At 44.8% G+C, this 15,720-nt stretch overlaps 1 protein-coding gene across 1 annotated transcript in view; it reads right to left on the reverse strand.

Annotated features, from left to right (window-relative positions):
- Nucleotides 1-1,033: 1,033 nt before the first annotated feature.
- Nucleotides 1,034-15,720, reverse strand: part of LOC102834588 (zinc finger protein 709-like) — a 32,142-nt gene continuing 17,455 nt past the window's right edge. The window contains exon 4 of the mRNA XM_006869051.1: nt 1,034-1,167. Within this exon, the coding sequence (XP_006869113.1) occupies nt 1,034-1,167 (134 nt within the window). The remainder of the gene's footprint in view (nt 1,168-15,720) is intronic.

Below are 15,720 nucleotides of genomic sequence, written 5' to 3' on the forward strand. Positions count from 1 at the left end.
GGCAACACACGGTTGCAACCCAACCCCCACCCCAGCCCCCGTGTGCCATCAGTTAACAGCAGTTAACCTGCATTCACTTAACTCCTGCAGACCTCCCTGAGTCTCCCGCCACCCGCATCTTCCCTCTGACAGCCTCCCTCTTGTATATTTCCTGAACTGACACCCGTGTTGAAACGTGCCACTACTTTTAATGATTGCTGAAAAAAACAAACAACGTCTTCCTGTACCCGCAATCCGTTTACAACCGAAAACTCCGGGGTGGTGGACACTTAGTCAGTTACACAGCGTTACTTGGCAACAACCTGGCCACCCCGGGGGCGGGGCGCACTGGAGGCGAGGGAGGGGGCTATGACTCCATCTGGGGAGTTGGTTCTCTGCCGCTGTGGACAAGCGGGCCTCGGCAGCGGAGCCAATGCCTCTGACCCCCGGCGATGAATCACCAATCCAGCACCTGCCCTCTGCCAGCCTCGCGCGCCCGACGTGGAGTGTCGCCCGCTTGGCCGCGCACCGACACTGCGCTCCCTCGCGGGGTTTCGGAGGTCCTTGGGACCAACGCGGTTGCCATCTCCCACGGCTGTCATCAGACTCACCGTTTTTCATCAAAGTAGAGACACAGACCTCGCCCTGGATTGGGACGAAGTGTAGCGAGCGGTCACTGAGGTGTGCGGTGGAGGCCGGTAGGAGTCACCGGCCAGCGCGGAGGAGGCCCCGCAAAGTTCGGGGTTCACTCCCGTCGGCCCCGGAGTTGGCCACCTGCGGACAGAACGTCGTGAGGCGAAGCTGCCAGGCGAGTACGGAAAGGGCTAAGGGGCGTGAAGCGCCGCCGAGAGACCACATTCATGTACCGCAGGTTCACTCGAATTACACGCCGCCGCCAGGGGTCTCCACCAACCCTGGCCCAATGCCCGCCCCCTCGCCAGACGGCGTGACCCATTGGTCGGAGATCCGCCCGAGCACGCCCCTCATTGGTCATTGCACCACGTCAATCGTGCCTTTCCCCGCCTTCCTGTTTCCGGAGGCTCCACTAGCGGCTTCAATCCACCTCAGCCTTTTTCCTAAACCTCTGGCGAGGCGTTGGAATTCGAGTGGGCTCTCCAGAGTGGAAGCCGAAGCCGCAGGCGGCGCGGTTGTGCTTATCTTGGGGGTCTGCTTTTGCCCTTCCGTCTCCTGCGAGTGCCCGCCCTCACATCCTCAAGTGAAGGGAACCTACCCATGCTTACTGGTTTGGTGCTGTAGGCTAAGCACTGGATTGCTAACTGCAAGGTTGACGGTTCAAGTCCACCAGCCACTCTCCAGAAATCCTGTAGGATAAGCATTGGAAGGCATGGCCAATTTTGATAGGGTCAGCCCAGGGGCAAGGAGAAAGAAAGCAGGATCTGGAACCCTGGTAGAGAAAATAAAAGGTTGGTGTTAACACCAACCGGTTCTTAAATCCAGGTGCAAAATCGCAAAGGAAAACAACCTGAAAGGCCAAACCACCGAGCAAAATTAGCCAATCAGAGACACCACCACCAGGAGCAAACAATCTGAGCAGGAGTGGGCCTACTAAAGGAGCGGCTTGTTGGTAGCGTAATCCTGGGGGCTCAATTAAATTGAATCTTTCTTCCTCTCCATAAGCATAGATTTGGGGCAAACCCTGGACTAATATACATATTTCTGTCTGGGTGGACCCTGTTATGCAAGTCTTAAGACCATCAGAACAGGCAAAATCAAGTATGTTGTGGGCTAAAATAGGAGGTTGTTGAGTTGATAGTAATTAGAACAGATGTCTGATAAATTGGAGGCACCCAGCGAGATGCTAGAAGAGAGGAGACAAGTGGCTTTTCCCGATATAGATTCGAGAGTGAGGGAAACTGGGGCGACAGGGTACGAAGAGGAATTGATTGTTCCGTTACTTTGGGTTCCTATACCTATGTAATATGAGGGTTTGGGTTTTAAACAAAGCTAGCAGTGTTGTGCTAGGTCAGGGGACGTTGAGTTGAGGAGGGAGTTAATGAAAGTAGACTTAGGGGTAAGCATTTGTGGGGTCCAGGTTGGGGTGCAATGGGATTTAAGGAGTCTGGGTGGGGTTCTGTACAGTTAGAGGTTGGAGGTTCCTAAACATGGGGTCTTATTTCAGCAGAACCCAGTTTGGACTTAGGTCAGATCATTAGGGTTAGCATGCCCATTCCGGTTGTTGTTGTTAAGTAGCGTGGAGTCGGTTCCAACTCATTGTGACCCTGTACAGAGTTTTTGAGGCTGTACATCTTTACCGGAGCAGAAAGCCTCATCTTTCTCCCATGAAACAGCTGGTAGTTTCAAACTGCTGACCTTTAGGTAGGCAGCCGGATTCCTAACCACTACGCTACCAGAGCTCCTTGTCCATTCCGGTTACCTGGGAATAAATAGAACCTGGTTTGCTGGAGTCTCATTTCAGAGGGTTTATGTCACAACCAGCATGGTCTGCATATTCCTGAGCCACCTGGCAGTGTCCACTATGACCTCGTGTCCATGAGGGGTTGGTCATTGTCTGGACTGGAGGAGATCCAAATAATTTGCTCAGGTTGAAACGCAGGAGGGCAGGATTGTCTGGTGTCCATGTGATGTTGCTGATTGTTGCCCCAGTGGTATATAGCTGGTTAAAGGAAATTGGTATTGGAGCTGTGGAGTAACAAAGGTTACTGGAAAGTTTAGATAGTATAAAAGGAGAGCAAGGCTAGTCAGAGAAGGCATTTTGGCGACAGAAACGGAGGCGCAAGGGTTGAATAGTCTCAAGGATCCAGGGTTTGTGGGTAGCTGCTTTGGCTCGGGAATGGTGAACCCAGGTGTCTATTCCAACTACTTTAAGTGCTGATGGGGTAGTCAGAATGACCTACGAAGGTCCAGTCCAGGTGGGTTGCAAGGGCTCCTTTTTCCAATTTTTAATATAGACAAAGTCACCAGGCTGAAATGGTTGACAGAAAGTGGTTATAGGGAGGGGGTTATGGTCCTGTACCCACCTGGAGATTTGGTGGAAGACTTCCTGGAGTGCCTGCAGCTATTGGGACACGTGTAGGTGTCCATGCTCCAGGTTGGCAGGTAGTTTAGCAAGAAAGGAGGGGCCTTTCCAAATAATATTTTATAGAGGGAAAACCCACCAGACCCAGGAGTACACCGACTGCACAATAGGGCTGTGGGTAACATGTAAGGCGTAGATCCAGTTTCCTGGCACAATTTAGCAAGGGTGGACTTTAGGGCTCTATTTTGTCATCCTACCTGTCCTGAACTCTGAGGACGGTAGGCAGTATGAAGCTTCCAAGTGATGCCCAAGGCCTTAAAAAGGCTATGCGAGATCTGAGAAACAAAAGCTGGTCCACTGTCTGAGCCAATTGACAAGGGCAAGCCGTATCTAGGAATGATTTCCTTAAGGAGTAATCTGACTACTTCCCGGGCCTTTTCGGAACAAGTGGGCAATGCTTCCACCCATCCTGAAAAGATACAAATTGCTACTAAAAAGTATCTGTAACCCAAGGGAGCTGGCATAAGTTCAGTGAAGTCAATTTCCAAATGTTCCATTGGGGTAGTTCCTCTGTACCTGATTCCTTGCAGGGCAGTGAGTCCCTGTTTAGCATTGTTCTTTGCACATACCTCACACCGCTGGGCCATCTGGGCACACAAGGCATGTAGATGGTTAAGATAGAAAGTTTTCCCCAATAGTTTGGCCATGGCTGTTTTTCCCATGTATGTGGGCCCATGGAGTTGTTGCACCAAATAAGGTGCTATTGAGCCAGGAATGAAAACTCTTTGGTTGGGTAGTACCCACCGTCCTGACTGTAGTTCTCCCTTTTCAGAAGTGGCCCGTTCTCGTTCAGTGGTGGTCTACGAGGGGTCTGAGGCGGGTACTGGGGTAATAGTATAGAGGCCGTGGGTGTATCATGGAGGGGGGCTTCCTTAGCCGTTAGGTCAGCTAGTTGGTTACTTCAGGCGACTGGGTCAGACCCAGACTGATGCCCTTTGCAGTGTATAACGGCCACCTTTTTCAGGAGCCAGACTGCCTCTAAGAGTGCCAGAATTTCTTGTACATTTTTAATGTCCTTTCTAGCTGAAGTGAGTAATCCCCGCTCTCTGTACAGGACCCCATGAATGTGGAGGGTGGCAAATGCATAACAGCTGTCCATGTAAATGTTTACCTGAGTTTCTCTGGACAGTTCCAAGGCCCCTCTCTGTCAGAGGCCTTGGAACTCTGTCAGCTCGTTGGACAGAGGTGCCTTTTGGGAGGGTTGCTGCTTTCAGGACTCGGTCTTCGGTGGGGACAGCTGCTCCTGCACTTCCATCTGTAAAGAGAGACCTTCCCCCCTGGGATGGAGCTATCCTGCAGGTCTTGTTGGGAAGCGTACACTGTTTCAAGTGTCTGCTCACACTTACGTGTTTGTGGTATGTCCAAGTGAGGTAACAGAGAGGGGGAGTTTAGGGTACGCAAAGCAGAGAATTGGATGCAAGGGTTCTCGAGCAGCAGGCTTTGGTATTGAGTAAACTGGGTATGTTAGCCACTTATCTCCAGGGCCTGTGAGTACTTCAAACACAGATAAGTTCTTTTGGTGATCCATTGTACTTTGAATATTCTCCTCCAACATCATAACTCAAATGCATCAATTCTATAGTCTTCCTTGAAGGCTGTGGTCTTGGATCTTCATCATTAAATGTTTTAAGTCCTCTTCACTTTCAGCAAGCAAGGTTGTATCATCTGCATATCACAGGATGTTAATGAGTCTTCCTCCACCCCTGATTCCACATTTTTCTGCATATAATCCAGCTTCTTGGATTATTTGTTCAACATAAAGATGGAATAACACCTCTCCTAATTGAAAACTATTTGGTGTTTCCTTATTGTGTTCGAACAACGGCCTCTTGGTCTATGAACAGGTTCTTTATGAGCACACTTAAGTATTCCTGGATACTCATTCTCCACAAAGTTGTCCAAAGCTTGTCATGATCTATACAATCAAAACCCTTTGTGTAAGTCAATAAAGTACAGGTAACATCTTTCTGGTATTCTCTGCTTTCAGCCAAGATCCATCTGACATCAGCAATGATAGCCCTCTAAATGGCTTATGTCAAGACTTGTTGGCTCAGCTCTACTCCAAGCACGTCCTACACATCTTCTCAATTGTTCAAGCAAGGAGGGTCTCAGGCCTCAACATCCTGCAAGGTTTTAATGCTCACATTAAACCCTGATTCCGGAATTTTCTTTTGTCCTGCTGTCAAGTCAATGCTAACTCAGGGACCCTATGCACAACAAAACAAACAGTGCCTGGTCCTGGGCCACCCTCACAGTCATCCCTGTTAATTGCAGCCACTGTGTCGGGTTAGATGGGGTGGGATGTCCCCAGATCCTATCTGCACATGTGCACATGTTCCATCAAAGCAGAGAGCTCCAACTGGGAGCTGGAGATACTGGTCTGCACTGCAGTGTGAGCTCAGAGATTACAGCTATGTAATGCGGGTGTAAAAATGATTCCAAGTCTTAGTACAGATTGATTTCAATGACGTTTAGATGGTAAAGAGTGAAGCAAGACCAAGGGTTAAGTCAGAAGACTCTGAAATGAAGAAAATCAAATAGGCTGTTACCAAAAGCACTAACCCACACACCTGTGGGTCCAAAGAGTCAGAGGTGAAAAGGATTTCAGGTGGAGGATGGGCTCACGGAGACACATGTACCAAGGGGAGGAGGAGCTGGGGTGGAGAGGACCTTGGAATTTGAGAAGGTGAAGGTGATAATAATAAGTCAGCAGACAGAACTAACTGGTAGGCACAGAACACAAGGGGACTGAGACAAAGGGTGGCATTCAGCTCAGTTTTCTATTTTTTAAACAACTTTTTATTGTGAATTGAGTGAAGGTTTACAGAGCAGATCACCAGTTTTACACTCGACAACTCCTACACTTTGCTTCATTGCACAGACTGTCATTTGCTCCATGTACCAACAGATATCTGTATTTACCGCTATTCAGTCTAACTTGAGCGTTCCTCCCTGTGTCTCCTAGAGAGACAGACAATTTCGGAATATTTAGTCACGGAAAACCAGGATGTTGAATATTGAAACGTGATATATTGAAGAATACTGGAATATGGTCAGAGATTGTGCCAGAAGATGAGCCCCTCAGGTTAGAAGGCACTCAAAATGAGACTGGGGAAGTGCTGCCCCCTCAAAATAGAGTTGACCGTGCTGACACCAATGGAGCCAAGCCCTTGGGATCATGGGGCAGAGCTGATGGGGCACAGCTCAAAACGAAGAGAAACAGCTGTAAACATCCATTAATAATGGGAATGTGGAATGTACGGAGTATGAATCTAGGAAAACTGGAAATTGTAAAAAATGAAATGGAATGCGTTAACATCGATATCCTAGGCATTAATATCAACTCAATGGCATCCAAGAGCAACAGCGTAATCTCCAGCTTTATCCATGCTGAGGCAAATCTAGATTCATCGTTACTCAACATTGCAAAACATTCCATTTTGTGTATGTACCATAGTGTGTTTAACCATTGTTCTGTTGAATGACATATAGGCTGTTGACATCTTTTTGATATGCCTCTTGACTGGTGCACTTAATTCATTTACATTAAGTGTAATTATCAATAGGTATGAATTAATTGCTATCATTTTGCTGTGTTAGTCGTTCCTTTTCATTTTTTGTTGTTGTGTAGTGCCATCGAGTTGGTTCAGACTCATAGCAATCCTGTGTAGGGTTTCCAAGGAGCGGCTGGTGAACTTGAACCGCTGACCTTGTGGTTCAGGCCAACTTTGCAATTCAGTGCATTAATCCACACTGCCACACCAGGTGTCCCACCTAACTTTTAGGCTTTCTTTCAAGTTTTATTTTTTATTTTTTTTTTTCTAATTGTTCTTCTAGTATTGAAAGATTTATCTTCAAGCTCACTAATCCAGGTTTCTATTGCTTTGAATGTACTATTTTGCCCTTTAAATGTATTGACCAGTATAAATCTTTTGAATTTCTAATCGCAGGTTTTATAATTTCAAAATTAGCATTTATTTTGTCTTTTTATCCTTAAATAGTATTTTCCTGAATTCTTTTTTTGTGTCCATTTTGTTTTCCTTGATTTTTCTGTCAATCCTTTGAAATTACCTTAATATCATTCTTTGAAATTTTTTCAGTTAGTTCCAAGACCTATTCCTCCTTAGAAATATATTTTCTGGCTCTGCATCTTGATCATTTATTTGAGCCATTCTCTCGTTTCTTTGTGTAAAATAAAACTATTTGTATTTAATTGATGATTGTATGTTGATGTGGTCTTAGGTTCTCACCAACTGTCTCCTTTGTTGTAGTTAAAAAGAATGGAAGCATGTGTATCATTGTACCTCAGTTTAGGGTGGGTTTGGCTGGTGTTGGCTGCTTTCTATACTTGATCAGGTCTTATAGGAGTGAGTGTTGGCTCTTGCCCACTGGGTGGCGCTATAGAGGGTATGGCTGTAGCTGGGCTATATGGGAACTCTTGCCATTGCCAATAGGGTGGGAAAGCGTAATCCCTCCCTTCCCAACACCAAACAAAACAAAATAAACAAAACAGGACCCAACAATGAAAAGAGAAAATAATCTCTAACAAATTAAAGAAATAAAAACGAAGCAAACCGAGAAAACAAAAACTAACTGTAACTAAAAACCTAATTAAAAGACTAGTGTGCCTGGGAAATGGAGCTATAGAAAATAAAAAGTAATTTTTAAAACTCTTAGGAAAAGCACGAATAGGGCATATGAAAAGAGAGTAGACAGTAAAGAAAGATCAAAAAGGAGAAATGCGAGACAAGAAGGAAAAACAAATGTAAGATAAAATTCAAGAGAATATGGAGGGAAAAGAGTAAACAAAAATAGAAATGAAATAAAAAACAAACAAACAAAAAACAAAACAAAACAAGAGTGTAACTAACTGCTAAGGATTGGGGAGAAAATTCCAGAACCAAGAGGCTACTGTGGGGGGTGGGGGGGTTGGGAATCTGACAGCAGAGTTCCTGGTCCTAGATGGCGTTCCTATTGGCTTCAGTATTATCCATGCTCAGGGCACTCCATTTGGAAGTCTTTCCTGGGGCCTTTGATGAAACTGGTTTTAGAGTCTGTTAGGACCACAGGGCAGCTGGGGGCAGGGTGACTGACTGGTTAAATGCTGTTCTGGTTGGTGGCTCTGTGGGTTCTGTAGGTAAGTAGTTGAGCCCACCCGAATCCCAGCACCAAAGCACTGCAGCTGGCCCCAACTCATACTGGTGTGACTTCCTAGTACACGGCTCCCAAACTTCTGGAGAGCAGGCAGTGGATGAGGGTGTGAGCGGGCCACAAGTGGAGGGTGGAGCAAAAGAAATTAGGCAACCTTCAGTTGCCAAAGCTGCCCCCAAAATGGCTCTGAGCACCTGGCTGGATGTTTCCCAGGTAGTCCCCCTCTTGCTGTCCAGCCCTGCTCTCCTTCTCCTTCTAGCAAGCATTCTACCCACTTCGCTAACCTTTCCTCTGGAGTTCAGGGTTCCAGAGGGTTGTTAACTACTTCATTTGGTCTCTCCTATCTTTGTTGTAGAAGGTCCGTGTGGTAAGTCTGCCTAACCTGCTATCTCGTCGCTGGGCGTTATTTTTAAATTAGTTCCAGCTGAATGTAACGGGGGTAGAGCACTTTGAGAATGGGTCTATGATTTCACACCTGCTTCAGAAGGGAAACATAAGGAGGCCATCAGAGTTTGGTAAAAGCATTATTTGGGCGATTCCATAAAGAAACTTAGACCAGCAACTAACAATTACAGAAGAGACACCAGGTAGATACTGAGTCAGCCAATGGAATGTCTGCAATAGTAGACCAAAACATAAATTTAAATAATCCCAAAAGTCTCGTATCATTGTGACCATAGAGCAGGAACATAGTGCAAAATAGGAATTCACAACTTCTTATATGTTGTTGTTATGTGCCGTGGAGTTGGTTCCGACTCATAGGGACCCTGTACAGGGTTTCCGAGGCTGCAAATCTTTACGGGAGCAGAAAGCCTCATCTTTCTCCCGTGGAATAGCTGGTAGTTTCGAATTGCTGACCTTGCGGTTCGCAGCCCGATTCGTAACCAGTACGCTACCAGAGCTCCTTAACTAGGCAATTTGAATTTACCAGTTCCTCCGTGGGAAAAAGATGAGGCTGTATGCTTCTGTAAACTGATGACCTCCGAAACCCTACACAGGGTGGTTTGATTCGAAGACTCGATGGCACACAATCAACCAACTGACCGATTGAAAACGAGCAAAGTACCTTACCTTCAAAGTCATCATATCATAACAAAGTCAAGTTTTACGTAACTTTAAAGTTTACTTTAAAGTTTCATAGAACAAAACACATGATATACAGCCAGGAGTACATAGAAACCAGCCAGCAGCCACTGAGTGGGTTTTGATGGCTGACACCCGAGTGTTTCAGAACGGAACTGCGTTTCACAGCATTTTCAACGGCTGGTTTAGAAAGATGGCCATAACCCTCTTCTGAAACACCTCTGAGTAGATTTGGACCAGCAACTTTTTGGTGAGTGGTCCAGTACTTCGTCATTTCTGTTACTCAATAACAGAGGGATATTATCTTAGATGTTTATATTAGAAATCAAAACTTTTGATTGTGATTTGAGTGAAGGTTTACACAGCAAATTTGTCTTCCAGTCAACAACTCATACCCGCCCAGTTTCCTGAGGCTGATTGTAAAAGCTACAATATACTAGCACTCTTTCTCCTTCCTTCCTGTATTTACCAGTAGCGTAGTGGTTACAAATCAGGCTCTAATCTCAAGATCAGCAGTTCGACACTACCAGCGGTTCCGTGGGAGAAAGAGGAGGCTTTCAGCTCCCATAAAGATTTACAGCCTCGGAAACCTATGGGTCGGAGTAGACTCAACAGCACTTAACAACAACTCTGCTCTTAGACAGTTTGATGTTTTCCCCAGAGCAATTTCTGAGCTTTTGATTTTGGATGGTTGCTGTTCAGGCTAACAGTTGTTGTTTGGCTGTAAGCTGAACGATGGAAGTTCAGTTCAGGTCCTTCAAGTAACCAAAAGTCATAGTCTTGGGGATTCTACCAGTATCCACAAGACCAAAAAACCTGGTCCTTTTTATTACTCTGAGTAACACGAACTAGAAATTAATTGAGGTACTTAGAAAGGCAGTATCTTTTAACAATTAAAACTTTTCTTTTTCTGAGCTTATGTGTACACAAAAAGGGAAGTGCTAGACCTGAAGGTTTTATAGATAAAGTCTATACTCATACGGTTTTCTTTCACGTGCAAGATTTTAAAGGTGGGCGAGAGCTCGCCTACATCCTTTGTATTCTTAAGGTTGCTCTCGGCTGTGTTTGCTGAGGTGTCCTTGAAGGGATTCCAGGCGTCTATAGGCTTTCCCACATTGTTCGCATGCATAGGGCTTCTCTTTACTGTGTGTTCTCTGATGTCTTTGAAAGCATGAGGGAAACATGAAGGCTTTCCCACACTGTTTACATTCGTAGGGTCTTTTGTTAATGTGTCTTTTCATATGTTGCCGGAGACTGGTGGACAGACTGTAGACTTTCCCACATTCCTTACATTCATAGGGTTTCTCTCCGCTGTGCACGTTTGCGTGTTGTTGAAAGTGTTTGCGACACCTGAAACTTTTGCCACATTGCTTACATTCATAAAGTTTATGTTCTTGGTGTATTTTCTCATGTCCATACCGGGTGGAGTAACAAGTGAAGGATTTCCCACACTGCTTGCATTTGTAGGGTTTCTCTCCAGTGTGCGTTTTCATGTGTTTTTGAAGGGATGAGTAGCGAGCGAAGGCTTGGTAACAGTACTTGCATTCATAGGTTTTCTTTTCACTGTGCTGTCTTAAGTGTAGTTTAAAGCACATGGGACGCCTAAAGACTTTCCCACATACGTCACATACAAGGACATCCTGTGCTCTGTCATCCCTCACATGTTCCCTGAAGATGAAAAGTACATGAATGATTATTATGACCATATTTCACATTCTCAGTACATTCTTTACTAGATTATCTACATTGTTTCAAAGTGGAACAACCTGGATACTGGGCTGAAGGCTTAATATAAATAAAGTCATTTCTTTCAAACTGTTTCTCACTGTGGGGTTTCCTGACTACTATTCCCAACAGAATTCTCTTTCAAGATCTTCAATATGCATAGCACATTCATGAAAATACTGTAGTCTTAAAATTATGAGTGCAGCGATACTTTCTTTAATTTCAAGATCGTCTCACAGTCTGTCGGGCACGTCCACTTACCGTAAACGCCTTTTTTGGTTTTGGAGCTTGCCTTCAACATTATAAAGGTTCTCTTTCTCTCCCGAATGTGACCAGGAATCATTGATTATTAAACTTTTTTTCTCTCCACTGGATATTTCATTCTCACTGGATAAAACACCCTGTAGAGGACTTGATCCACGGCTTTTAATCTGAATACAACAATCTGTAAAAATTGATAACAATGTAAAGTCTTGGGAGAAAAATGGTCACTGAGAAAAGAATTCATTTGTACATTTCTTTGTACATATTGGTATATAAAGGGAAACAAATTCTATGAAGTAATTGTGGGTTTGTGAACAGAGGAAGGCTTTGACAATAACCGGGACAATGGGTCAAGATGACAGCCTGTGCCCTAGGAAATCAGTTACTGCATTGTTGGCTGGACTGGCGGCGACTCCATGCCTCTCAGAGAGTGGCTATTCAACCTCTCCAGTCAGGGGACCCTGCGGGATTTTGAACCCTGGGAAATAGATTTCTTCTTACTTGTTTCTGTCTGTCTAAATCAAAAATAGGAGTCATGTACCACGGTTAGCAGCCCTTGGAAGTGCATGCTAAGTAACTTTCGAACTGCTTCTTCTGATGACTAAGGTATTAGATTCAGTCCGGGCAGCCTCAGGACCTTATACCTTATGTTAATCAGAATTGCCTACCTTTGATGTGGAATGGCCTGACATCTGCACATTTGCCCCCCACATTTCCTGGGCCATCTGGCATTGAGTTATGGGGTCCCCAGGGCATCCAGACCAATATCCTTATATAGATGTCTACTTAAACCTAGCCCCAAACCGCCCTGAGTAGCTTGAAAAGTGTCCCCGGCAGCAGGCTTAAGAATTCTGCTGACAGCCACACCAGGAGTCCATGCATTTATATAAAAGCCTGTTTTTCTGCTGTTTCTCTTCTATGCCTAGAAGAAGTTTCCATTGAGTATTTTTAGTTTGTGATTTTCTTCTGGAATCCTATTTGTAATGCTCCAAAGAAATCTTTCAAGAAGACGATAGCCAGGTCTTTCTTCTGCAGAGCTTGGGGGGGGGGGTTTGAACCGACAGGCCTTTTGGTTATCAGCAGAGCACAAATTTGCCTCTTAGCACTTCAGAGAAGTATATGCTCATATGCTTTTTTAAAGTATCACAAAATTAATTTCCTTATTTAAGGCAAATTTTTAGTTGTTTTTCATTTTACGTGAAAGCGTGCAGGTGATCTGATTCAGCTCATTATCTTTATTCAACAAAATGAATGTCTGATTCCACGTTTCATGATACATACATGATCATCTATACTTTTTTGACTAGCTCCAATTTTAGATTCTCATTTCCTCCTTTTTAACTGTTACTAAAAATCATACTTCCCCTTAAATCATTTGGTTCCTATTTAAAATAATAATTAGAGTTTCATTTTCATTCAGCTAGATGACATACCCAGAGATTGTGCAATGAGATCATCACTTACATTGATGAATGATGTCACTTACACTGATGAATGATGTCACTTACACTGATGAATGATGTCACTTACACTGATGAATGATGTAATATTTTGAAAATAGCACACAATAGCACTTATAAAAGAATAATCAGAACTGGCATGTAAAAGAAACTGTGATGTGAAGCTGATGATGTGCCCTGTAAACTTTCACTCAATGCAAAATAAAAACATTTAATTAAAAAAAAAAAAAACAAACTGTGAATTGCTTGCATTTAGCCTCAGAGCTGATTTAAGTGCAATTCTGTATAACTTCTCTTCAGCTGCCAATAGACATCTCATACTGTACTTCGGTTGTTTTTACCCCCAGATTGTACTCCTTTTGGTTTATTGTCTGACTTATTTATAAAATTCTTCTGTTTTCCGAACTATGGGAAGTGGGGAAATAAAGGAATGCATGTTTTTCTGTTGGACTATAAAGGTTGGCTGCTTGGTTGTGAACAGGCTGAGGCTCTTGAGCCTAAGGCATCAATGTCTTTTGATTTCCTTTAGGTTATTTTCATACCTCCCCCCTCCCAGTCCCAGTCCCCAAGAATGTAGAACTGCCCCCTCCCTCACAGTCAACCTGCCTGCTAGCCCAACAACTACCATGCACTCTCCTAATGCCCCAAATTCTGGAGACCCACCCGCTTGCTCCCCCCTCCACTCCGAACCTTTTTCTCAGAAAAACCCCCAGGCCCGACTAGGGCTCTTTGAATCTGTTTTTCACACCCATATGCCAACCTGGGATGGTGGCCAGCAGATTTTGGTGGTATTATTTACAGCCGAGGAGAGAAGCAGACACCAGCAAGAAGCCCAAAGAGCAGTCATTGGTCCTCTAGGGGGTACTGAAGAGGAAAACAGATAAAACCGAGGAAGAATTTCCTCAGAAAAGGCCAAACTGGGACCCTAACACTACGGGGGGATTGCGCTCTCTAAAAAGCTATCAGCAGTACTTACTGGCTGGGATCAAAGGAGCAGCTCGGTGGCCCACCAACATCTCCAAAGTAACCGCCATCACCCAGAGCGCTGGCAAGTCCCTGATGAATTTTTGGAGAGGTTGCTGGAAGCATACCGGACTTACACTCCCATTGATCCTGAAGCCCAAGCAAACCAGCGAGCGAGCCATCAACCTGGCTTTTGTTGCTCAATCACCACCTGACATTAAGTGAAAGCTACAAAAATTAGAAAGGTTTGAAGAATCTCTCAGAGTTGGTAGAACTAGCCAGAAAAGTCTACAATAATAGAGACCTTCCCACGGAAGCAGAAAAGAAAGCAGTAGCAAAGGCCTTTGTAGCAGCCCTAAGAGAAACTGACCAGCTCCCCAGAAATAATAGCCGGGGGAGAGATGAGCCTGAAACAAACTCCTCAAGTCAAACTCCCCTGCGAAGGAACCAGTGTGCATATTGCAAGCTACGAAGATAGTGGAAAAACAAGTGCCCACAGAGAAGTGGAGCTCATGCACCCCCATCCTTAACCTGACAGGTCAGGATTGGGGGACCCGGGCTGGTACCCCTTGAGTCCCAGACAACAGTACAAGTAGGGGGCAAACCTATCAGCTTCCTGATAGATACGGGGGCCACCTATTCAATCTTAACCTCACCTTTGGGACCACTATCCTCAGACTCTATTGTAGTCCAGGGAGCCACTGGAAGACCGCTTGATGCCCGTGGACCACTAAGAGAACTGCCAACCTAGGGAACCATACTGTGACTCACTCCTTCCTCCTAATGCCAGACTGTCCTTACCCATTGCTGGGCCGTGACCTGCTCCGCAAACTCCGCGCCACTATTTCTTTTGAAGAAACAAATGCCCACATGACAGTTCAACCACCTACTGTCCTACTAACCTGCCCTTTGTCGGAAGAATATCTTTTACAGAATAATCAGTCTCTAGCGGTCCAGTCTAACGAATATCTAGAGTATCTGAAGCAGGCCTTCCCCGAGGTATGTGCTGAATTGAATCCCCCTGGACTGGCACGGCATAAACCTTCCATGATTGTGCAGCTCAAGGCAAAAGCCTCTCTGATACAGGTAAAACAATGCTCTACGTCACAAGAAGGCAGAGAAGGAATAGTGTCTCTCATTAGGAGGCTGAGAGCCTCAGGAATTTTAACCAAGTGCCAGTCCACTTGAAATACCCCTCTTTTACCGGTGCCTAAGGCACCACTCGTCTGTCAGTCTGTCATACTGTGGTGGCTTGTGAGTTGCTGTGATTCTGAAAGCCATGCCACCAGTATTTTAAATAACCAGCAGGGTCACCCATGGTGGACAGGTTTCAGATGAGCTTCCAAACAAAGACAGACTAGGAAGTAAGAGTGACAAACTACTACTTCTGAATATTTAGTCACTGAAAACCTTATGAACAGCAGAGAAACACTGTCAGATATAGTGCTGGAAAATGAGCCCCTCGGGTTGGAAGGCACTCAAAATGCAACTGGGGAAGAGCTGCCTCCTCAAAGTAGAGTTGACCGTGATGACGCAAATGGAATAAAGCTCGTGGGAGAAAAGCCCACAGGACCTTCATTTGCTGATGGGGCACAACTTAAAATGAAGAGAAACAGCTGTAAACATCCACTGAAAATCGGAACATGGAATGTAAGAAGTATGCATCTGGGAAAATTGGAAGTTGTCAAGAATAAAATGGAACACATAAATATCAATATCTTAGGCATTAGTGAGCTGAAATGGATTGGTATTGGCCATTTTGAATCTGACAACCACATGTTTTACTATGCAGGGAATGGAAAATTGAAGAGGAATGGTGTTGCATTCATTGTCAAAAAGAACATATCCAGATCAGTCATGAGGTACAATGCTGTGTGTGATAGGTTAATACCCATGCACCTAACAAGGAAACCCAGTTAATGCCACTATTATTCAAATTTATACACCAACCACTAAAGCCAGTGAGGATGAAATAGAAGAATTCTACCAACTTCTTCAATCTGAAATTGATCAAACATGCAATCAAGATGTATTGAT

Source organism: Chrysochloris asiatica, unplaced genomic scaffold (assembly GCF_000296735.1).
Source record: "Chrysochloris asiatica unplaced genomic scaffold, ChrAsi1.0 scaffold00125, whole genome shotgun sequence".
In the NCBI taxonomy this organism is placed as follows: domain Eukaryota; kingdom Metazoa; phylum Chordata; class Mammalia; order Afrosoricida; family Chrysochloridae; genus Chrysochloris; species Chrysochloris asiatica.